Genomic DNA, 23,698 nt, shown 5'->3' with positions numbered 1-23,698 from the left:
CTGTACAGCAATTGGTGGACGACAACAAAGCCTTAGCAACCGGCTCTTAGTGATCCGCGGGGCGCTTGGTAACTGGGGCGCGGTGCGGGCGCGGAGAAAGGAGCGGCGCTGTCCCTTTAAGGGATGGCCGCGGAGCCGTGAAAGTGGAGGGGGCTGAAGGAGGGCGGGGAAGAAGGTCTGGGGGCGGACCCAGGGGCAGGAGGAGGAGGAAGAGTTGCTGCTGAAAGAAGGTGGCGAAGGAGGAGCCGGAGCAGCTGCTGCCAGCCGGCGGGCACCAGAGTCCTGCCCGCTGCCGCACGAGTAGCCACGGGCGCGAGCGGGGCCAGAAGTCTCCTCCTCCATGATCCCTTTGGGAGCCGGGGGAAGACTTTGCCCGGCCGTGAGAGCTGGTCTGCGTTTCCCAGGCGCGGCGGCGGCGGCGGAGCAGCGGCAGCAGCCGGGTCCGAAGCGGAGTGGCCACAGACCGGGGCGTGTGCGCCCCGCTCGGAGGGTGCTCGGGTTCCCCACGGAATGTCCCCGGGGCGCCCTGCGCGCTGACCCCCCAGCTGCCTCCGCCCTCGGCGCCTGCTGCCTCTCTCGGGCGGGCTTGGTGTTCGGGACAGCAAGCTTCCCGGCTCCTGGGCAGTGGGGAAGCCCCCGGGGGCGGGTGACCTCAGCTGGCCAGGACCCAGCCCTCCCCCGTGCGTATCTCGCTTAAGATGGCAGCGGAGTCAGGGGAACTAATCGGGGCTTGCGAGTTCCTGAAAGGTGAGGAGCAGCCGCCCCGCATCCTCCAACCCTCCGTCGCCCCCAACTCTTTTCACTTCTCGCCCCAACGTCCCAACCACTGTCTCCGGCTTCTTCCTGGGCCCCCAGCGTATTGCGGTCGCTGCGTGGGCTCTCGTCCCCTCTCGGTGCTATCCTCTCCCCGAGGACCCCCTGCTTCCGGCTTCTCTGTCTTTCTTGCGTCCCTCGTTCCCTCTGCAGCACGCTCGGAAGGCCTCCCCGCCCGATAATGGGACGGCGCCGGCCTCTCCCGGGCTCCTGCATGCAGCGGCTCGTGCGGATCCTTTCGGTTGCCTTTATCCTTCTACTGCTGGACTCGGTTTTCGGGACATCTCCAGACACAAACCCCGTCTCTCCTCCCTTCCTCTTCTTGAAGTCTCCGGAGCTGCAGGGGAGAGGCTCGCCTCTGGCCTCTCCCTTCCCCTTCCGCAGCTGCTGAGGTCTGGACATTTCTGAACCAAACTTGCATCTCCAGTGCTACGGGTACCCTCAGCTTCTACCTGCTCCCGCTGGCCTGAACAAGGGGGATATGGGAGCTCTGCCCACCGCTGAGTTCTCAGTCGGGCCCTCTTCTCGCTTCTCTAACTGGTATGCTCTTGGATCTCTGTCGCTTTGTGGGAGAGATCAGGGCTCTGCAAGAATTCCATGTGTTAATGGGGTCTTTAAATAATGGGTGGCGGTTGTTATTTTGATCTTGTTGCATTAGCAACCCCCCCTGCCCCAGCTTCCCTACTTCTCATATGTTTTCTCCTGTCTTTTAAACTTGTCTTTCAGATCGGTTATATTTTGCTACTTTAAGGAATAGACCAAAAAGCACAGTAAATACCCACTATTTCTCCATCGATGAGGAGCTGGTCTATGAAAAGTAAGTTTCTTTCTTTCTTTCTTTTTTTCTTTTTTTTCTCAACCATTTAGTTTGTTGGCTCTTTGGTGAGGAAATGCAGTGCACCTTTATGGCAGTTTTATTCACCTTCCCCCCGTGGTGCAAGCAACAAATCCAATTTCTTTAGGCTCAGATGCTTGGGGAGAGGTGCAGGGAAAGTTAACATAATTTGAACCTATCGTCACCTCATTTCTTTTAGACCTCTATCTATATTAGTTCTTCCTACCACCACAATAAACTGCAACCGTAGATTCCTAACACTCCCCAGAGCAGGACCAGGGAGACGCACCCTCTGTCCTTGCCAGATTCTGTAGTAGGCCTGTGAATCAGTTCATGGAGTATTTATTGGAGCACCTACAGAGTACAGGGCAGTGTGTGTATTGAGTTTATCTGTGTGGTAAATTACTGAGTTATTTTATTTGGGTGCCCCAAGCTTCACAGTATTATTATTTTTGCCTTTGAGGAAGTGGTATAGGAGTGCTAATTTACATTCTTTGTTTACTCTGCCTCTGTGGGATTAGGATTTGAGAGTGTAAGATACAAGTAGGGAACTGTTTTCTGTGAAAGACCATTGATCTACAGGAAAAAGATATCGTATAGTATAGTAAAAACTTAAAGAGAGATAAATCTCTACTTAATAAAAGCAACATATAATAAGGAATAAGAAGGCTGAGTTGACATAATTATGTCCTTTTATTAAAAGAGCTAGTGTTTCAGAGTTGTCCAGCATATTCTAACAAACATTTAATTTTACTTCCTTGTTTTCTTAACCAAACGTGCAATTAAATGAACATAGTTAAATGAACCATAGTTACTTAGTAAGCTTCCTAGGACTTGTCATGTTAAGAGGGATTTTGGCAGTTCTGCCAAAGGATTTGTGGGTACCACCGGGTATTGGAAGAGTGAGAGTATTCTCAGACTTCAAGAGCATATCTTTTATTTGAGGGAAAACATTCTTTAATTTCACTTAATCATAGGGATTCTTGAAACTGATGTCTTCGGGACATTTCTCTCAGTGGTGCTGGGAGCAGGATGCTCCTTGAATGGCTGAAGTGAAAGTGGGAAAGAAAGAGCCCTTTGCTGCGGCTCCTGAATGCCCAGAGTTGCTGGGCAAAGAGGTCTAAATCCCTGGTGTCAGATTACAGCTCTGCTCCTAGATAGCATGGAGTACTGCACTGCCTGCTCTCTGACCTCTGGTACCTGGATGATGTCACTGCCAGCAGTGTTTATGGAGTGTTCATTCTATTGTTGGGAATGTGCATTGTTGTCGCCCTCTTTTTCTGCGTGTAGGGTTTGGGGACCTCTCATGAGTCCGAGGGTAGGGACTGTGTATATGCCATTATGTTTAATTCTTCAGTGATGTGCCAGAAGTTAATATGTCACTGAACAAGCTCCAGGCCTTGAGGTCTAAGTTGCTTCTCTTGGGATTGCTAGATGGTAGATCTAGCAGAAAATTACATTTAGTCAACTAAACACAGTCCGTAGTCAGTGGTTTTTTGATTCTACTATTAATATATGAGGAAAATTTTTTGTGTGATTTTGATGTTAGTATTTTAGGATGGGGCTACAAACCACATTCTTCTTATATTGATTCTACTGTATTTCTGGTGTCCTGTAAAGAAAGACTTGCTGGAGAGACCATCCAATTTATATTGTGAGTTTTGATGTCATTCAAAACTATGATGAGGACTCCAGTCTGGGCAGAGTGTGTATTTCTTTTTATTTGAGGTGCCTAACTACTATGCCACAGTAGTGGCTATGGTTCTGATCACCCACACCTCCATTTTTTTGTCACCTCAACATATTTCACAGGGCTAGAGGATGTAGTGAATACACGGATGATGGATGCATATGTTACCTTCAAGGAGCTCCAAACCTGCAGGGAGAAAGACAGGACTGCAGTGAGACGGAGAGAAAAGATGACTGCCATAGAGTAACATAACCCCTGTGCTGGGGGGAATTCATGGGCATTGGGGAGCACTTCTGGTTGAGGGGTTCAGAAAAGGCTTCATGAAGGAGTTAAGACTGGCTTGAAGGATGGACAGAGATATGAGATGAGAGATCCCAGAAGTGGGAACAGTGAGGATGAGGAGGGAGGCTCTGGCGTGTGTTCAGGGAATAGTAAGACCTCTGATTTGCCTGGTGTGTGTACAGGTTCAAGTGGGGCTGTGTGATAGGAAGCTGAAAGGTCAGCTGGGCAGATTGAATGCAGCATGGTATGCCATGGGACTCTCTTGAGGATCTGGGGGCAGTCCAGGGTATGACTGGACCTATGCTAACTGCAAATAATGGCAAACATTTATTGAGCATTTAAATGCATGCCAGATGCTGTTCTAGGTGCCCCATAACTATTAATTTATTTTATGTTCACAACAGTTTTGAGGCAGCTACTATTACCATCCTTAGTGTGCAAACGATGAGAGTAAGGTACAGAGAGGTTAGGTAACTTGCCCACGGTCACAGAAGTAAGAAGTAGCAGACCTGGAATTTAAAACCAAGCCCTCTGGTTCCAGAGTACATATATCCTCTCTAAAAAAATTAATATGATGCTATCGTCACTTAAGATGGATTAGAGAGGAGGTAGAGCCCACCTAGAAAAATTCTGAAATGTTCAGTGGGGAGAAATAAGTGTCTAGATTAGGACTGGTGGCAATGGTGGTGGGAAGAAGGGCTCTGAATCCATGTGACTTGGGAACACATCAGGTGGGTGGGTTGGTGGGGTGCTGAGGAAAAAGAGGGGTCAAAGAAGTCTTTAAGACAGCCTGGGTCATGGTGAACCTGCTGGGACCATTGACTGAAATAAGAAGTAGGGCAGAAGAATTGGCTTTAGTGGGGAGATCAGGCATTCTGTGTTGGTCAGGTTGGAATTAAGGAATTTAAGGGATGTGCACGTCAGTGTTGGATATCACATAAATTTGAAGTCCTTAAATTTGGGAATTTTCCACAAAGAGATGATAAAGCCTTGAGAATGATGTGATTTCTGGGAAGAAAGAAAAAATATCAAGGCCTGTATTTCATAGGCATGACCAGGATGAGAGGAGCAAGGGAAAGAGGTGGAAATAAGCAGCCAAAGAGGTGGACAAATGCCGAAGGAGAGAGAAGAAAGGGGAGAGGGACAGAAGTGGTGCAATCCATCTCTTCAGCTCCACTTCAGGGAGGTATTGAATGAGAGAGACTGTAAAGCCCCTGAAGGATGAGTAATATCTGGGTTCTTCTATGGAGGACGGCTTATGGTGAGGAAAACCTTGACTATCATATCAGATTGTACATGTCTTTAAGGAAAGGGGAATATTAGTATACATAATCACACAGGGCCTTGTACAGCCCTGTATCTGTGTAGTTATTTGCTGAATGTATAAGTGAAATACTGCCTTTCTGACTAAATTATCACCCTGGAAATGCAACTATTATTTTTGAATCAGGAAGTAGACTCTTTAAATATTAGGCTGTGGGCATTCTGGACACAGCTGTGTTTTGTGCAGATGTTTATTTAGCTATGGAGAGACATTAGTGCATTATGATTGAAATGGCAACCTTCTGAGAAGCTGGTGGAGAAAATTTAACCAAGTGGCCTTATGAGGTCAGGCTGTTTATTAGAAATGAAAGTATGAATTTTCTCCTTGATTTTTTTTTTTTTTTTTTTTGCGGTACGCGGGCGTCTCACTGTTGTGGCCTCTCCCGTTGCGGAGCACAGGCTCCGGACGCGCAGGTTCAGCGGCCATGGCTCACGGGCCCAGCTACTCCGCGGCATGTGGGTTCTTCCCAGACCGGGGAACGAACCTGTGTCCCCTGCATCAGCAGGCGGACTCCCAACCACTGCGCCACCGGGGAAGCCCTCTCCTTGATTTTTAAACAGAATTTATCACATTGATATAAAGGCCTGAGCAGTTTTAGTAAAATGTGGTTGATAATAAACATACATTTGTCCTTGGTTTATGATTTCACAGATCAGAATTAACATCAGTGTGTAGACTAACACACTTGTGGGAAAAAAGTAGCCCCATAAAAAGGGAGCCTTTCAAAGATTTGTCTGTATGTGATTAAGCTGCAAATAATGTACAACCCTCCAGAAAGGCTAGTTCTTTGGTTTTGGAATTGGGCCATGTAATCTAAAGAGAGGCTTACTTTTTATTACTTGGCTCAAATTGTTTTTGGCTCAAAAGTTAGCAAAATCAAATATTTTAATTATTATAACCTTGGTGTGCCCCTCTTAATGGTGATGGGTGTAGGGTTGGATGTTTATGCATAGAAAGCCAGTTTGCTATAAAGGAGAGTGTAGAGGTCTTGTCCATTTTCATTTCTTCTCTCCTTGTGTTTGCAAAGGAAAGGTATTGAAAATGCAGGAGAGAACCCTTCATGGTCATACTCTGGGGACTGAATATTAAGCAGTTTCTGAAACGATTCAAAGGATTTCACCAAATGTTTTAGCATGGAAGAATGAGCAGCCTCTAATGAGGACTAATTAGCTAACTTGAAGATTTAAATAATTTAAAATGTTCAATTTTCATTTAAACTTTATTAAAGCAGCCTGATATTAATACAACCGGGAATTTTTGGATAAGTAATTTATAGAAGAATTATTTCTTTTATGTAGCCTGTAGCATAGGTTTGAGTTGAAATGTGAGCCTAGGACATCTTTGAGAGAAATACAGAAAAACTTCTCTTGCCCGGAAATACTTGTGGGAATGGATATTTAGGTTAGATAGAGGTAGGAAGAAACACTTTTGGTTTTTCAATTTTTATTTTAAATTTAATGTGTAACAAGTAGGTTTATTTAACGGACAGCTGAATGCCATCTAAGCACATATATACATACACAGATATGTGATCTTGTAAGAGCCTTAGGGCCATCATTTGGTACCTTAGCTTTCATTATAAATTGCAATGATATAGACAGATATTTATAGTCCTGTGACAGGCAATGTTCTATATCCTTTATACACATTAACTCAATCTTCAGAGCAACCCTAGGAGTTAGGTGCTATTATTATCACCACTTTATAGATAAGGAAACTGAGGCCCAGAGAGGGTTATGTAGAGCTTAAGGTCATTGAGCTAGTAAATTTGCCCTGAAGTCTTGCTCTTATGCTTCCAGCAAGTTCCCAGTTGTCCTGAGCCTGGTTGGGGGGAGGGTGCAGAACAGCTTTGCCCCTCCCTGGCTCACGTGGCCCTTCTAACTTGGGTGGTGATGGCTTTGGCAGTAAATGTGCTGCTGACGTTGTGTGCACAAATTTGTGTGCAGGCTGTATCTGGGAATGTGTGATAGTAATTAAAATGTTTTTCCACGGCTCCACTTTTGTGGGTGTAATTTTGCTTTTTCTCCTTTCAGTAGACTGCCCTGTCTAAAAAGGAGAGAGAAAGTAAATTGAGTTAATTATCATTATATATTAATAGGAGAGATGAGAACAAAAGCCCAGTTTTTATAAGCCGGTGAAAACTTTTTGCAGACTGTCTGGTGAAATGTTCTTGCTGCTTAACTGGTGTAACATAAGATGTAATGATTTCTGTATAGAATTCTCCTAAAAACTTGGAAAACTCTTTAGCTTTTAAAAGATGGTATAGGTTTCTACTTTCTTCCCCTGTTCTCCTTCCTCCCATCCTAACCTTGCAGAAATAACCCAGTATTGTTCAGGGCCACTTTTTCCACTCTCTGTTTTGAACGCATGAGTTTTAGGCGTGTGCTTGTGTATGTGTACACCTGTGCACATAAACAGGAGTACTATGCTGTGTATGTGATGAGGAAATAGACATATCTGTATACATTCACTGGTCAGTTCTTAATTCTGTGACCCACTGGAGTCAACTGTTATTTTCAGGATATTGATTTATTAAATAGTTGCTGTTTTGACCTCCTAGGCATTCACAGTGGGTAGTCAGTCTCTGCTCTTCATAAGGACAAATTGTTACTCAGTTCTTTCAGTTTGCTTGAGATAAGCCTGGTGAAAATGCAAAATTTAACGGAGGTGCTGAGGACTCGGTTAAAACTGACAGGGCTAGTCTTAAAAGGGCAGCCTGAGAGAGGGATCCGAATAGACTGTACGAGAGTCCAATGAGGAGCTGTCTGCCGTCCAAGTTCTTTGTCAGCCAAGTCACCACAGGGCAGCTTCATTATTGTGTTTGAAGTAGATCCCTAAGACATCAGATGTTCTCATTTGTAAGTTCATAAACACATTCCAAAGCTGAAATTAAATGACCTTTACTTAGCCACAGCTTAATACACCTTCGTGCTTAAAAAACAAAGAAAAAGAAAAAAAGACTCGACACATTTTTATGGGAAGTGAAAAAAGCAAAATTTAAAAGAAAGTTGTAAGCGGTTGGAAATAGAGAAAACTTAACATTTAGATGGGATAGATTTTGGTGCAGAGCACTGTGCTAATGCTTTGGGGATACACAGATACATAAAGAAGGAAGTGGAAACAATACATTGCAAGGCAATATATGACAAAAGCTGTAAATGTACATATTAGAAATCTAAGAAAGGAAGAGATATAAAGGCTATGATATTTGAACTAGCTTTTGAAGGGTGTGTAAGAGCAAAAGAGTAAATTTTATGATCTCCGTGAGGACAAGTACTGCCTATTTTTGCTCACCACTGTATCCCTATACCCAGCACAGTGCCTGGCATAGAGATGGTGTACAAGAAATTTTAGCTGAATGAATGAGTGAGTGAAGAAGGAGGAAAGAAAGAAAGATTTCAGTGTTGGGGAATAGCAAGATTCTGTCAGGTGAGGCAAAATACTTGCAGTGCAGAGAGGTCACAGGGGAGGCTGGAAACATGGTTGGGGACTGGCCTATGGAAAGCTGTTTGGATCTCACTTCTGCTGGTTTATGAATGACAGGGAGACGGAGCAGAGCTCTGCTTAGGACAGATACTCCCATGGCTGGGAGGTGGGGTGTCTGTTGTCTGTGGCCAGGCTGGTTTATGGTTGTAGCAATGGGAACAGAAAGGCCCGGTGGGGGAGAGGCTAGAGAGGATGGAGTGACTGTATTTGGGACTGACCAGATGAGGGGGTGGGGGAATTGAAGGTTAAGTTCAAGGTTTCTGACTTGGGTGATTGGGAGAAAGGGACACCTTAAAGTAGGCCATGTCTGTAAATCAGATGGAAGAGCTGCCTTTTTTGTTGCCTTGTTTTATTTTGGGGATGGCGAAGAGAAGTAAAAAAGGGGGGTCTATAATGAAAGTGGTCTATAAAGGGGGTCTATAATGAAAATGGACGAGGAGTCTTTGTGTTTTGTGATCTTTCAGCAGAAAATAGACAATGTCTGCTCTGGATATTTAGATATTTACTTGTTTAAAATCTGGGGAGGTGGGTGGGACAGCTGATCTCAAGTTCCTTTCTGGCTCACTGATTTGAGTTGGGCTTAAGCGTGGAATTCATTGTTTCTTTAAAAAATTTTTTTACATTTAAAAAGTTGGTTTTGGGCTTCCCTGGTGGCGCAGTGGTTGAGAGTCCGCCTGCCGATGCAGGGGACACGGGTTTGTGCCCCGGTCCGGGAAGATCCCACATGCCGCGGAGCGGCTAGGCCCGTGAGCCATGGCTGCTGGGCCTGCGCGTCCGGAGCCTGTGCCCCGCAAAGGGAGAGGCCACAACAGTGAGAGGCCCGCATACCACAAAGAAAAAAAAAAAAAGTTGGTTTTGTTAATCACCTAAATATTTCCAGGACCACCAAAGAATCAGATGTTGAATGAGAACCATCAAATATATTGCCGTATTTATTAAAGGATGTAACACTCCTGGTCCTCGACAACTTGGAAACATCTGATAAAGGATCACGATTACTTGTGATTAATAGAGAATTCCTTTATGGAAAATAGTTTGTGTGAACTAGAGTTTTTGAATAAAATGTTTCATTTATTAATTTATTAGTTTAATATTTTGGTCTTAAAGACGGTCACGTCCTATTGACAAATTAAAGAATTTGCTAGTTTGGACTTCTTCTTTTCTTATAAAATTTAATTTTCTTTTGAGAACCGGAAAAGATGGTTTATTTCAGATTTGCTCTCCTTGATGGATATACTCTTGTAATGCATTTATCTTGTCTGAGAATGTGGCATTTCACTGGGGCAGCTTTTACAAAGAGTTAGAAAATCACATCTTAAAATATCAAAGCATTTTTGTAATTTATGGAAACCTTCCTAAAATGAATGTACATTTTTGCCTTGTTAAAGAATTTACTGATTATGATTTGCTTTTTTTTCTGTAATACTCAGACTCTATTATTATGAATACATTGGTTGTATAGTTTCACTGTAATTCAGGGATAGTTTTAGGAGCTCCTAAGGAATAAAGGGATCTCTGCTTATGTAGCAGATGGTGCTTGCTTGCTAAATGTTTTTTGTCTTTTAGTGGTTTTAATTTATTCAGTCAGTTTTTGATGATGACTACCATGAGTACTTTCTAGGTGTTGCATACTGTTGGGTTAGCTTTTGACATTATTATCAATGTACCAGCTGCCAATAGCTGCCTTCTGCCTATGATCTGTCTGATGAGTCTAATATACTATGGGCATAGGAACTAGATATCACATTTTATACAAAATAAGGCTAAATAGACTCCAAGCGAGTCTGAGAGTGTTTTATAGACATCGCTAAAGGGCATGGGTTTGTGACAGGCTTTAGAAAAAGCAATGTGACTTTGTTTTTTGGCTTACTTGTGATTCTCACTTATATTCCAGATTGAGATTTCTGAGTTGGGGATCCTTGTATAACTGATTTCTTATTCTATACATTTATCGTCCTTTTAAGAGAGTGTGGAATATATGCAGCATTTACATTAGTCCTGGTAGTCAAATTATTGATCGTCTGCAGCTGAATTAATCTGAAATGCTAAAAACATTTTATTTTTTTCTAAGTGTGTGATAAAGAAAAGGGTTAAAAGGTCTTTTCTAGGGAGCTGTGAATAGTGGGCTTGAAAATAGCGTCTTTCATGTTCTGCCAGATGCTTTAACTAGTGTCAAATGTGTTTTATTTTATATGGCCTATAGCAGATTGCCTACAGCTCTAGAAAACCCAAAAGTAAAGGTTTAGAATGATTTTAACTTGGCAAAACTCTCAGATAGAATTGAAGGGGCTGCTAAGCAAAAAAGGAGTTGGGATGGTGCTTAGTTGGGGTGAGTCTTTTTAGATTGGGGGTTACTTCCGGAGGAGGTCACATTGGGAGCAAGCCAGTAATAAAGATGCAGGCCGGGTCGGGGGGAGACTGTGGAGATGGGTGCTCCCAACCTTTCCCTGCTCTAGAGAGGTGGATGACCTCGCCATTCTCCATCCCCCTCACTGCCCTTTCCTTTTTAGGTTATTTTTGTCAATTTTGTCTACTTAGTTCAATTTTGTACCCAAAGCTAGTAAAATGTGATGTCGGATATCTTTCCCCAGATTTGACCTGGTGTATAGTTTAGGATTAAATGGAAGAAGGCGGTATTTTTGCAGATGAACCAACCACGTCAATCTTTCATTCATTTACTCAGTCATCTCTGTGCCAGGTCCTAGGGAGACATTAATGAGCAAATTTTAACCCAACCCTGTTCTCATCGAGTTTATAGTCCAGTGAGGCTTTGGGAGGCCATTAATCAAATATTGAGACATAGGACTGTTTTGTAAGTTCTCTGAAGGAAAGACCTGTGGTTTTGGAAGCACATAACAACGAAAAGTGGCCTGCAGGGTGAAGGGGTGCGTGTGCGTGGGCGCGTGCGTGTGTGTATGTGTGTGAAGTGGGGTGACAACGGAGGTGGAGGTAGAGGTGGGGGAGGGATCAGAGAAGAATTCACTGAGGAAGTATGACTGGAGCTGAGACCTAGAGGATAAGTGGGTGTTAATTAGGCCAGGGAGGGTAAAGTGCCAAGGGCCTGAGGCAAGAATTAAAAGAAACAGCTTGGTTGGAGCTTGCTAGTACTAAAATGGGGGAAATGGTGCAAAATGAGGCCCCAAAGAGAGATAGGTAGGGGCTGCATCACCCTGGGCCTCACAGACAAGTTTGAGGGTTTTGGTTTTATTTCCAAGAGCTTAGAGAGGTAATGTGATCATTGCTGGGTTTTAGAGTAATTATTTTCCTTTTCAGGACCTCACTTGCTTTATGACATGTGAGGAAGGTTAGTCTTTTGTGTAAAGGGGATCAGTCCCCATTCTGTTTTTTACCAAAGTCACATGCATACTGTCTGCATGGCCCTCTTGCCTTCAATACCTGCCATTAAACAAAGGGGTTAATTTCCACTGCTTGAGAGTGTTTCTGTGGGAGTGAATTTTAATCTTGCCAGTGCATTCCTGAAAAAGTCTTCTTTTGTTTACCTTAGTTTGAGAGTCAATGGGGTTTTTAATTAATTGACCTGCTCCAAAGAGGGAAGTTACAGCATTACAGACCCTGGTGCTGAAGATTCCTTGATATCATTTAGTCTGTCTTTTGGCTTTAAGGCAAAGCAGCAACCCATTTTACAGAAGCAGCAGCTGAAGGCTTAGGTGGCCCTGCTACTTGCCCCAGGTTAATAAGGTGGTGAGTGGAGAAGGGTTCCTCATATTCCCAGTTGTGTACCTGGACTTTCCTAAAAACCTAGATAATGTACCAAAGGGCAGGCGTGAGAGTTGATATTGGGATCCTCTCCTTCCTTTGTGATCTCAACAAATTTACTTACCTACGTAAGGTAAGGTATTTACTTACCTTACGTAGGTAAGTAAATAGTACTGATGTGAAGGTTCCTACCTTATGAAGCCGCTCTCTGGACTGTGGCTTTGTTTTCTGGCTATGTAGAAAGCATAGTGAATATAAGGAAGAAAGCTGTGAGGATCTTTCTATTCTCTGAGGAGACACTGAGGAAAATGCCTTCTGTACCTAGACCCAACACATTGAGAGGGCAGAGTGCATCAGACAGGGCGAGCAGCCCTTGAGAGACATTTGAACTGTTGAATGGTTTGTCTAGTATGGACAACTAGAGTCATAGACAATCTAGACTATTTTATTTATATATATATATATATATATACACACACACACACTACAATATATATAATATATATACAATATTATATATTATATATACTACAATATATTATTATATTATATTACATATAATATATATAATATGTGTAATATATATACACACTATATAATATATAATATATATAATAGTCATATATAATGGCTAGGAATGTGATATGATAGGATAATATAATATAATATAATAGCTGGAAAGAACTTTGGAAGCCATCTAATTCAGCATTTTTATTGATAGATGAGGATGTGGAGTCCCAGAGAGGCTAAGGCATCAGCCCAGGGACTTTGAGGGATCAAGTTGAGACACGAACCCCTTGCTTCCCAATGGTCTTTAGTTTTCCATCAGTCTCTAGGTGACTGATGTGGAGCGGGAAGCTTCTTAGATGTCTAGCCTCTCTTCCCTAGGAGGTAGGCATCAATGTGACTGTGGTTTGTTATACTTGAGCAAAAACTCAGACTTGTACTTTGATCTTAGATTAATGTTTGCTGAGCATTTGAGACCTTTTTGAAATGTGATCATTGTGAGTTTCAGCCATGTACAGGATCTTTATCATCAGACTGGAGGGGTGCTGATAATATTTTAGTGATAGGGAAAATATTAGGTGAAGTGTATAGCCCAGAGATCAGTGCTGATTAATTTCACCAAAATTTTGCACATATGTACATACACACACATATACACACATCTCACTGTGCTTTGGAGGATACCGCTATCTTAGCATTTATCAATGGTAATTATGTTTACTTGTCTATTTTTGGGTGGTGAGCTCCTTATGGGTAGGGACTGGTAGTCAGCAGGTTTTCAGTAATATTTGAGTGAGTGAGTGAATGAATGAATAGACGAAACATGTCAGCAGTGCTGGTAAAAAGTTTGAAGAGTTGGCATGCGTTATAATGATCTTACAGAATTTTTTCATATTTTTTTTTGTATTGTCAGCACTCTTTGATTATTATGTTAACTTGTAGTGCCTTGCTCAGAGTAGGTGGTCATAAATTTTGTTCAGTGAGTATTGCTTGGAATATAGTTTATCTTTTTGCTGAGGAGTTGACAGTTTTCAGAGGAAACTTCTGATATATAGAATAAGGTACAACTGTGCTTTAAATAATGATTCCTCTAGGAATGGACCCACTTAAATTAGAGTTTGTTAGAAAAACCAAACACAAAAGAATGATACATCATAAACTTCATAAATCTCGTGAGAAGAGCTAGACATGTAGGGTATAACAGAAAGGCTTCTAGGCCCAAGTTCTATTTCCCTAAATTCTGTGGGTAGTGGGTGACCCTGGTAAACATTTGCTCTGGTCCCATTTCTTCATTCTCCCCAGAAGATAACCCTATCTTTCCTTCCCTCCCCACTTGCAGGACTCCAATTCTTTTCATTTCTTTCCTATCAAAACAGGGAAGAATTTGATTTTAGCTATTTACACTTACTGAATAAAAAAGACAGATTGACTGTTTTTCACTTAATTCATGAGTTTCATTCTAGGTATTGACCCATAATTTACCAACCTTACAAGGGGAAATTTATATATACATAAGGGATACTTATTCATTTGTTCATTCGTGCATTCATTTAGAGGGGAAGCTCAGGGTACTCTGCAATAATAAAATAATATATCCATGGTTTTCCTTGTCCAAATGAGACGAGTTTCCCCCCGACCCTAGAAAAAGCGGGGGCCCTTGCTTGACTGTGGCTCTGGAGGCCTCTTCCTGGGAATTGCCACAATGGAGAAGACACTATCATGTATCATTAACCTCAGGTTTAGGAGCCCACTCAGCCTTCGGGTTTCTTTATTGTGTCTCTACACGGCTTATCTCTGCCATTTCTCCTCTCCATTTTCACTGTCCCCAGGTTGATGACTTTCCAGTTCTCCTCTTCTGCCCTGAGCCCAATTCTTTTATTCTCCTGCCTTGGTTCCAAGTTGCTCAAGTACATATTTTATACCTCTTAGCATATTTGAGTTATTTCAATTGTTATCAGTTGATTTTTGTATTTTAACATTTCCCTCTAGCTAATGGTCTGGCCTGTAAATGTGTTTCCATTTTCCCCACCTCTGGTGAGGAAGTTTCTTACAAAGAGGCATGTTGTTGGAAGGTGTCTTCTCTGTTCATGGCATTTTATTATATCTAAGTCAGTGATAACCTAGCATGGTGTGAGCAGCTGTGACCATTTTTTCTTCAATGCTCTTGACATTTTCAGAAATATATTTAGCTTGTTAGAAAATTATATGTATATAAAACTATATTATAAATACATATATATTTTTAGAACTGTAAGCACTGTAAGGAAAGGATATATAAAATGACCTTAAGATAGAGTTTGTTGGCTTTATATTTGTCTGTGACAATTCTGACTTTTGAAGACATGTTCTAAATTGCTCTTGGCTGTGCAAAATTTTTGACTGAATTTCTTAGTGTGACTTGAAAGCCATCCCTCCTTTTGTAGGATATAAACGCTGGCTCATTGAACTTCAAGGTATTGTGAGGTTAGAAACCTTCTAGGTTAAGATTGCTTGTTTTTCTTCTACCCTTAACCTGGGGCTGTGGTCAAGATAGAGGTATACATCTTTCATTGTAGCTATCTGATGCTCTGAGCTAATTGTCTCTTTGAGGGACTGTGAAGGGTAGTGGGGACTAGGTCCTCTTCTATTTTTCCACCCTCTCCTGTCCTAGGTCCCAAACTGGCTTTCTGGAACTATGACCCCATTGAACAGGAAGGGACAAGAATTACCAGAGCCTAGTCTCACTGTTGGGAAAAAATGTGGGCCCCTGAAAGGAAAGGACATTGTCCTTAAACATTTCATCTATACCTCACTCATGGTGCTTCATTATTTCTCTAGTTATTTTAAATAAGTTATTTATTTATATTTCTCTAGTTGTTTGTTATTTTTTGTTTCTTTTTTTTAAAATCTTGATCAGTGTTGTCTATCAGCACATAACATTTTCTGCAGTGATGGAAATGTTATATATCTGTATTGTACATCTTGGTAGCCATTAGCCGCATGTGGCTTTTGAACTCTTGAAATGGGCTAATATGATGGGAGAACTAAATTTTTAATTTATTTAACTTCAATTAATTTAAATTTACATAGCCACGTGTGGCTAGTGGCTGCCATATTGGAGAGTGCAGATCAACTTAAGGACGAGGTTTGTATTTGATTTACTTTTTCCTGTGCTGTTGGAGTATACCAATTTATTTTCATGTTGTTTGGTGAAATAGGTGTGTTCATTAACCATGTTGCTTGCAAAAGTACGTGTGGCTAAGCTGGCTCTATTGTTAGGAATAGCTTTGAGTCTGGAATTGAAGTCGGCTTATAATGGTTAGTATGAAACTGGAATTAGATGACCTGAATTCTATATGCTTTCCTAAAATTTGTTCACAGTGAGTTAAAAAAGCTGAAATAATCTTAACTAAAAATTCCAGATTTACCTTAAAGTTCTATGTCTCAATATTCATGTTCAGGGCTTCCCTGGTGGCGCAGTGGTTGAGAGTCCACCTGCCGATGCAGGGGACACGGGTTCGTGCCCCGGTCTGGGAAGATCCCACATGCCGCGGAGCGGCTGGGCCCGTGAGCCATGGCCGCTGAGCCTGCGCGTCCAGAGCCTGTGCTCCGCAATGGGAGAGGCCACAACAGTGAGAGGCCCGTGTACCGCAAAAAAAAAAAAAAAAAATTCATGTTCAAGTAGCAAAATAAGATATATTAGTTGAGTTTTGCTTACAATAACCCAAGGATAAGGAAATCTCTGTGATAGAAACAAGGCTGCCTTAATCAGTGCTGGTACATACTTATTTGTACAGTCTTTTCATTTTGGTTCTTTTGAGTGGATTCTTGTCGACAGGGCTTGAACTGGTCGGTAATTGTTGTAGGCATAGTTCATTTTGGATTCATGGGTATTTTTTTATACTTAGAGCACAGCATCACACTGGGGACTAGAAATAGAAGAACTTTTAATTTCAAATTCTTGCAGGTTTCCTTTTTTGGCAAGTCTACTCTTACTCTCATGAAACCTGTGTGCAGGAACGGCTAATTTTCATGTTACCTTGAATATAAGGGCCAAAATATTGTCTACTTGTTTAAGATGGATAAAATATACAAGTATAGTATTCTTTTTTTTTTTTTTTCACGGTATGCGGGCCTCTCACTGTTGTGGCCTCTCCCATTGCGGAGTACAGGCTCCGGATGCGCAGGCTCAGAGGCCATGGCTCACGGGCCCAGCTGCTCCGCGGCATGTGGGATCCTCCCGGACCAGGGCACGAACCCTGTCCCCTGCATCGGCAGGCGTACTCTCAACCACTGTGCCACCAGGGAAGCCCAAGTACAGTATTCTTAAGTAAGGCAAGAGGCTTTTGGCAGATTTGTAATGACATATCTATGGTAGTGTAATTCGGGTAGCAGAAAAAATTAAATCCTAATTTTTATTTAAAAAATTAAATGTCTTTGGGGGATGCTTTTTTTGGAAACGTGTTGATATTTAGTAAATTTATAGTCTAGGCTAAATTGAATTTGGGCATTAATGAGCAAAATAGTCATAATGAAGACTTATTTGTTGAAGTTTATTATGAGCAGGACATTCTCAAGATGTCCAGTCCCTGAGTGAGAAGCTTACACTGTAGTTGGCCAGGTAGGATCTACACTTAAAAAGATAATTCATAGTATGTGACGGTATGTGTCGTGGGCCAAAACAGTGGCTCAGATGATAAGTTTTGGGAACTTTGAGAGAAGGGTGGTTAGTTTTCTCTTAGGGTGAGTGCAGGAGGTAGGACTTGAACTGGATTTTGAGGAAACTAGAGGATAGTAGAAAGAGAAAAGGAGAGCATTCCAGGCAAGGAGACCAATCTGAGCAGTGGCTTGGATAAAGAATATGCATGGAGTATTCGAGAATGAGGAATGGACATATTTGTTGGAATGAAGATTCCATATGGGAACTATTAGGAGAGATCAGCCTGGAAGCTAGGGGTGTGATGGTTAGGGCTTTGATTTCTGAGCCAAGGAATTATTCTGAAGGGAGTAAAGAGCCGTTAAACATTTTTGAACAGTGAGAGGATATGTGAGAAGTGAGGTTTTATAAAGATTAATTTCTAGTGTGGAATATAGGTTGACTGGGCAGGAGAGAGAGAATTAAAACACTAAAGATGTGAGATGAAGAAAGATCTGGACTTTTGTTGCTAAAGTAGGAATAGAAAAGGAAGGGATGACTTAGAGTAGTAGCTTATTTGATATATAATAACTAAATTAATATTTATTTGAACTAAATTAATAGGAAGTTTCATGTCTGAGCAACTGGGAGAAACAAAATGTTTTCAGCCTGGAGGGCTGATTTGAAGGAAAGATGGGTTGAGTTCCAGGTGATGGAAGGACCCATAGATGGGAAGTCCAGCAGGTAGTTGAAGATGGGAAAAACTGATGTTGGGTCTTGGGTTAGGAGCCATCTGTTTTCCATAGTGTTATCGTTTAATTCATGACAGCAAATGATCTGCAGACTGATGCGTGTATCCTGGAGATGTAAAGGGGTGGAGAGAAGGAGACGAGCCAGGGTGTTATATAATACAGAAAGTCTAAGGAGAATGAAACTGAAAATAAGACTACTGGATTTAAGATACTTGAAAATTGAGAGCAAGGTTTGAGTGGAATAGTTGGAATTAGAACTTAGGGTACATGTGCTTTATGACTAAGTAGGTGATAAATAAAACCAGGAAGTATAGGCCACATATATATTTTGTTCATGTTGGTTCTTTCAGTGCTTGCTTTTTAATTCTTTTACTTAATGTCCTGGCAGGGAGATGAAAGGAGGTGGAACTCAAAACTGTCCAAATAGTTCCCTGTTACGAGACTGGTTATAGTAACTGGAGGGCATTGGCAGGGTGAAATCACTAGTTATTTGGATTATTATGATTCAGTCGTATACTAACCTTTATTCCCAAAGATAATTGAAACTTGATTGTAACTTTAATGAAAATAAAAATGAACATTGATGTTACTGAAAATATCTTTACTAAATACTACTTAAAAAAAAAATCTCAGTTTCTATGCAGATTTTGGACCTCTGAACTTGGCAATGGTGTACAGATACTGCTGTAAACTAAACAAGAAACTAAAAGTGAGTATTGTGGTGATGTTTATATTTTGGTATTAAAAATTTGAACTGTGAAATCTAACCAGTGGGGTTGCTGTGCATATACCATTTAGTTAGGTAATCTTGATCTTTGGAAATTTAAGTGAGTAGTTCACCTAGAAGTTGAAATTGATCTACCTGATTACCCCACAAAGGATATGTTAACCTCTTTCATTTTTCAGGATCAATGGAAACACGAGCTGAATGAAGTCATTGAAATAGTGATCTAAGAAAGAAAACACAAATCCTTTCAGGTTGTTATTAATGAGTTTATCAAATTCCCTCCTAGGATGAATTTTCTGAAACCTTCAGGTCCACTTCTGGACACTGTTACCAGGCGATGAAGGGGGCTGGCTCATCATTGCACGGCAGGAGCTCTGGAGCATAAGCTTTTTCTATCTGATCAAGATTGAAATTTTTGTGTATTTCTTGAATGTCACCTCTGTAGAGTTAACAGCCAAGTGAGATTGATCAACTAGCAGCAATAGAGCATGGATTTTACCTGTTATGACAAAATTTGGGTCATACATTCACTATTCATCTCTATTTTTTAAATTTTACATGTGGCTTTTTTTCCCTCTTAAATTCTAAGCATATATGAGGAAGAGTGACATCTATATTCCTAGTTTTGGTAAACTTACTTCATCACAAGAAAGAAATATTTATCTTTTTCTCTCAATTTTCTAAATGGGGATCTTAAATGTTTCAGTTTGCAAGGTGAAATCTACACAGCATGCTCTTGAGGATAACCACTAAATTATAATGCTTGGATAGTTTAATCTTTCTGCTGGGTAAAATGTTTCTGGCATGACATAGTGCAGTGCCTTGTATATATTACCTGCTTAATGATAATCTTTTGATTTGATTGATTTTTATTGTACTTAGGTATAAAAGACAGTCTATCATGGAGAATTTCCTGTAAAATATGAATTCACAGATTTTTGCCATTGATCTCAAAATGCTAAATGGACATGGAATGATACCAAAGAGAGATTTTTAAAGTCAAAAATCACATAAGATCTGTTGTAATCAACTTTTTAGGGGATTAATTTCTAAAGTAGTGTCTGACTCAGAAATACATAGTATGTAAAACCTACTTACATTTTTAAAAAATTTTATTTTTTATTCATACTAAATTTTTAAATTTCATTTTCTATTTTTTTTAACATCTTTATTGGAATAGAATTGCTTTACAATTGTGTGTTAGTTTCTGCTTCATAACAAAGTGAATCAGCTATACATATACATATATCCCCATATCTCCTCCCTCTTGCGTCTCCCTCCCACCCTCCCTATCCCACCCCTCTAGGTGGTCACAAAGCACCGAGCTGATATCCCTGTACTATGCGGCTGCTTCCCACTAGCTATCTGTTTTACATTTGGTAGTGTATATATGTCCATGCCACTCTCTCACTTCGTCCCAGCTTACCCTTCCCCTTCCCTGTGTCCTCAAGTCCATTTTCTACGTCTGCGTCTTTCTTCCTATCCTGCCCCTAGGTTCTTCAGAACCATTTTTTAGATTCCATATGTATGTGTTAGCATATGGTATTTGTTTTTCTCTTTCTGACTTACTTCACTCTGTATGACAGACTCTAGGTCCATCCACCTCACTACAAATAACTCAATTTCTAAACCTACTTACATTTTTCAGAAAAGAAGCTACTGCCTATCATTTAAAAGATAAAGTTAAAATTTTTGTAATCACCAAGGAAGCAAATAATATCCCCAAAATGATTTAATAAAAAATATTAAATGGACTTTTTATGGATGAATGAACAAGGAAAGGATAATTCATAAATAATTAAAAGCCATTTCTTCCTTTTGAGGACCTAGGAATTTCTTCACTTTCTTGATTAGTCCTGTTAGTATGTAGTTGGTATGAACTGGGTATTATAATCAACAGTGTGGAACCTGTCTGCTATCTGGAATGATTGAAGAGAAAGGAATCATTATCAGGAAAACAAATTTTCTGGTCTGACTCAGTGCTCTATATAACAAGTACATAAGAGTAGATGGATTGAATTAAGACTATTTTACTATCATGGTCTATACTAAACAGTATGGGTAAGCATATACAAGGACTTGTTTTGATATTTTTCATTTACAAAGCTTTCTTTCAACATTATACAAATTTAATAAAGTTCAGACAGTCCCCTCTGTTCATTTCAGTGATCAGGTAATCTGATGGATGCCTGGAATGAATGACCTTTTTAGCTTTAGTACAATTAGTGGGACCCTTGTTACTTGCTGAGGGAATGAATTTTAAATGTTAGTAAGCCATGGGTTATCTCAATAAAACATACCAAGTAGAATCTCTTTATCAGGAGAAAAAGACTTACATTACCAATTCAAAGCTGCCGTAGCTTCAGCCTTGTAGAATCTGTTTCTTCAGCTCTAAAATAGGGTTTATAGAGCTCTCACAGAAAGGTGGTTAGGATTATGTATGTACAGAGGTTAGAAAATATGTGTAAGAGAGCTTTGTAAATTTTGAAGTCCTATACAAAAGAAAGTTACTAAGGTAACATTCGTGAATTCTGATAGATACAATAAAGACAGTTCTTCAACAAAGTTTACGAACACCTTCTCAGCCTCATAGCTATCATTTCCATATGCGAAAGCTATGCGATATCATTTTAGGAATCCAAATAACCATTTAGTCCAGGCTCCTGATTTCATAGGTGCAGAAAGGGAAGCCCAGGAGAGGCATGTGACTTGCCCAACGCTGCAGGGTAAGGTCGGGGCCGGTTCTCAGGCCCTTGACTGCATCATTCATACACTTCTCTCCACCTTCACTGGTAACTGCAGCCTCTGGTTTATCATCTTCCTGCACTCACCCACAGCACTGCCCTGACTGACTTCCCCTTGTTGTCCCGTGGTGGCCTCATAGCTCCTCTGCTTCTTTTTTACTCCAGTGACCGTTCCTGCCACTCCGGCTGCTTTGCCTCCTGGAACCCAGACTCTAGCCTTTCGGATTTTGAATGTACCCTCCTTGTTACACGCCTCCCACATCGTCTCTCTCACCCTTGTGTAATCTCCAGGCCTTCAGTTTCCCTATTCTTTTAGGCTCTCAGCTCCCTTCCGATGTCTCTTGTCTGCAGCCCACGGTCACTCATTTTGGTAAGACCTTTGGCACCATACTTCCATGCCTTTTGTCTTGCTCACTTTGACAACTCCCACCCTTGGCATCTTCCCAGTGGGTGATTTCATGCACTAACTTACTGAGTTACTGAAGATTGCAGTACCCCTGCTGCTCCTAGCCTTGAACTTTACCCCGAACCACAGCGCTGCTCCACACAATTGCGTGTGACATCCAGTATGGCTGGAGTGCCCTTGCCCTCTGGTTTGATAACTCCTCATTCTTTAAGACCTTGTGCAAGCACCACCACATCTAGTAAGCATCTCCTTGTGCTGCTGGACAAAGTGGGAGGTGCCTCCTTTGTTTTCCTGTAATTCTTTGTGCAGATCTCTGTTACTGATGAGTTGTAATTTTAATTTTAATTGAAATAATAATTTCAGTTATAATTTGCAATTTTCAATTGCATCTATCTTTCTCACTAGACTTTGAGCTCCTAGAGGATGGAGGCATGCCTTATCAAAAGATGGAGACTTTTGTCTCCAAGTGTCCAGCACAGGGTCACTAAACACACAGAAACTGCTTTGGCCTTATCATGATCCCCATGACTTACAGATCCTCTTCCATCCTTTTGCCTCTAGAGGTTTCAATATCCTGCCCTCAGCATGATTACATCCTTACTTCGCACTGATTTCTTATCATTTGCTCTCCCACCTTTGTCCTCCTAACTGTGCTGAAACTGCTCTAGTGACATCTTAAATACCCAATCTGATGCCATTGACTTGGTCCTCAAACTCCTTTGCTTCTCTGAATAATTGGCATTATTTTAACAAATAACTTTTGTTAAAATAACTTAAATAACTTCTGTTCTTTTAACAAAGAACTTCTTAGAATTCTTTTTCTGTGTGGTTTCCTAACTCTTTGAGGCGCATTTTATTTTCTACTTTGGAAATTTTTATTTCTTCCAGTAAACCTCTTATTATTTTTTCCCCTTTATTTGATAGGTAATATTTTACAGTACATTCTATTCCAAACCCAAATTTCTTATTTTTTATATGTTAAAAGGTTTTTTTTTAAAGTTGATGATTTGAGGTGATGATTTACTGATTTTTTTTTTGTGTGTATTTGTATTCATTCTTTTCCCAATGGCCTTCATTTTAATTATATGAATTAAAATTATCCATTACACATTTACTTAGATTAAAAAACGAAAATCAGAAACCACTACCACCAGCAAAAACCCTGTTTCTCATTTTAAACTATACTTTAAAAAATGCAAGTATTAAGAGTTATACAGTAATAGGTAGTAGTTTGCTATTTCTGGTCAAGAGTTACCATAATAAGGGAATCAGTCAAAGGAAGAAGATTTAATGAAGTGAGGACAGTTTGCAAAACTGTGTATGTTATTTAATTTAAAATGTCATCAATGATTGATAGGCTAGACCCATTATTGTAATCTTATACTTCAAAGAATCCATAAACTTCTGAAATTATATATAAAATTTTGTATGTATTTACATTTTTCTTCTGAGAGGATTCATAACTTTTTAATAGGTTCTCAAAGGGATTTTTGGCACAGACAATGCTAAGAACACTGGGCTGGAATATATGAGCTTCTAAAAGAGAAGACTGTAGTAATTAAAGACAAGGTAGTGGTATTTTGAAAAGCAGAGTACCTTTTTCAAAGTTAATCAGTTAAGAAAATCTTTCAATTACTGATTCAATAATTTGACAGTTTTATAAACATAATATGATTGAACTGGCTTTTTCTAAAATAATCAACACAGTTTTAACTGTTGATTTCACTTTTCCTCTGAGAAAAATAAAACCCCAGCCTGCGGGAAAAAAGAGTGTCTCTGAAAAAAGGGGACGTTTTCTAG

At 40.6% G+C, this 23,698-nt stretch overlaps 1 protein-coding gene across 4 annotated transcripts in view; it reads left to right on the top strand.

The window, feature by feature from the left end:
* The first annotated feature begins 283 nt into the window (after positions 1-283).
* Positions 284-23,698, top strand: part of CDC14A (cell division cycle 14A) — a 181,312-nt gene continuing 157,897 nt past the window's right edge. The window contains exons 1-3 of one of the 4 annotated variants that reach the window (XM_060142453.1): positions 284-747; positions 1,540-1,630; positions 18,655-18,730. In XM_060142453.1, coding sequence (XP_059998436.1) covers positions 699-747; positions 1,540-1,630; positions 18,655-18,730 — 216 coding nt within the window. In that variant the 5' untranslated portion in view covers positions 284-698. The remainder of the gene's footprint in view (positions 748-1,539; positions 1,631-18,654; positions 18,731-23,698) is intronic. The other 3 variants (XM_060142449.1, XM_060142451.1, XM_060142450.1) reach the window with 3 other exon arrangements.

Source organism: Lagenorhynchus albirostris, chromosome 2 (genome assembly GCF_949774975.1).
Source record: "Lagenorhynchus albirostris chromosome 2, mLagAlb1.1, whole genome shotgun sequence".
Taxonomy (NCBI): domain Eukaryota; kingdom Metazoa; phylum Chordata; class Mammalia; order Artiodactyla; family Delphinidae; genus Lagenorhynchus; species Lagenorhynchus albirostris.
The sequence above is the reverse complement of the archived record's forward strand: the minus strand, read 5'-3'. Positions and strand labels throughout refer to the sequence as shown.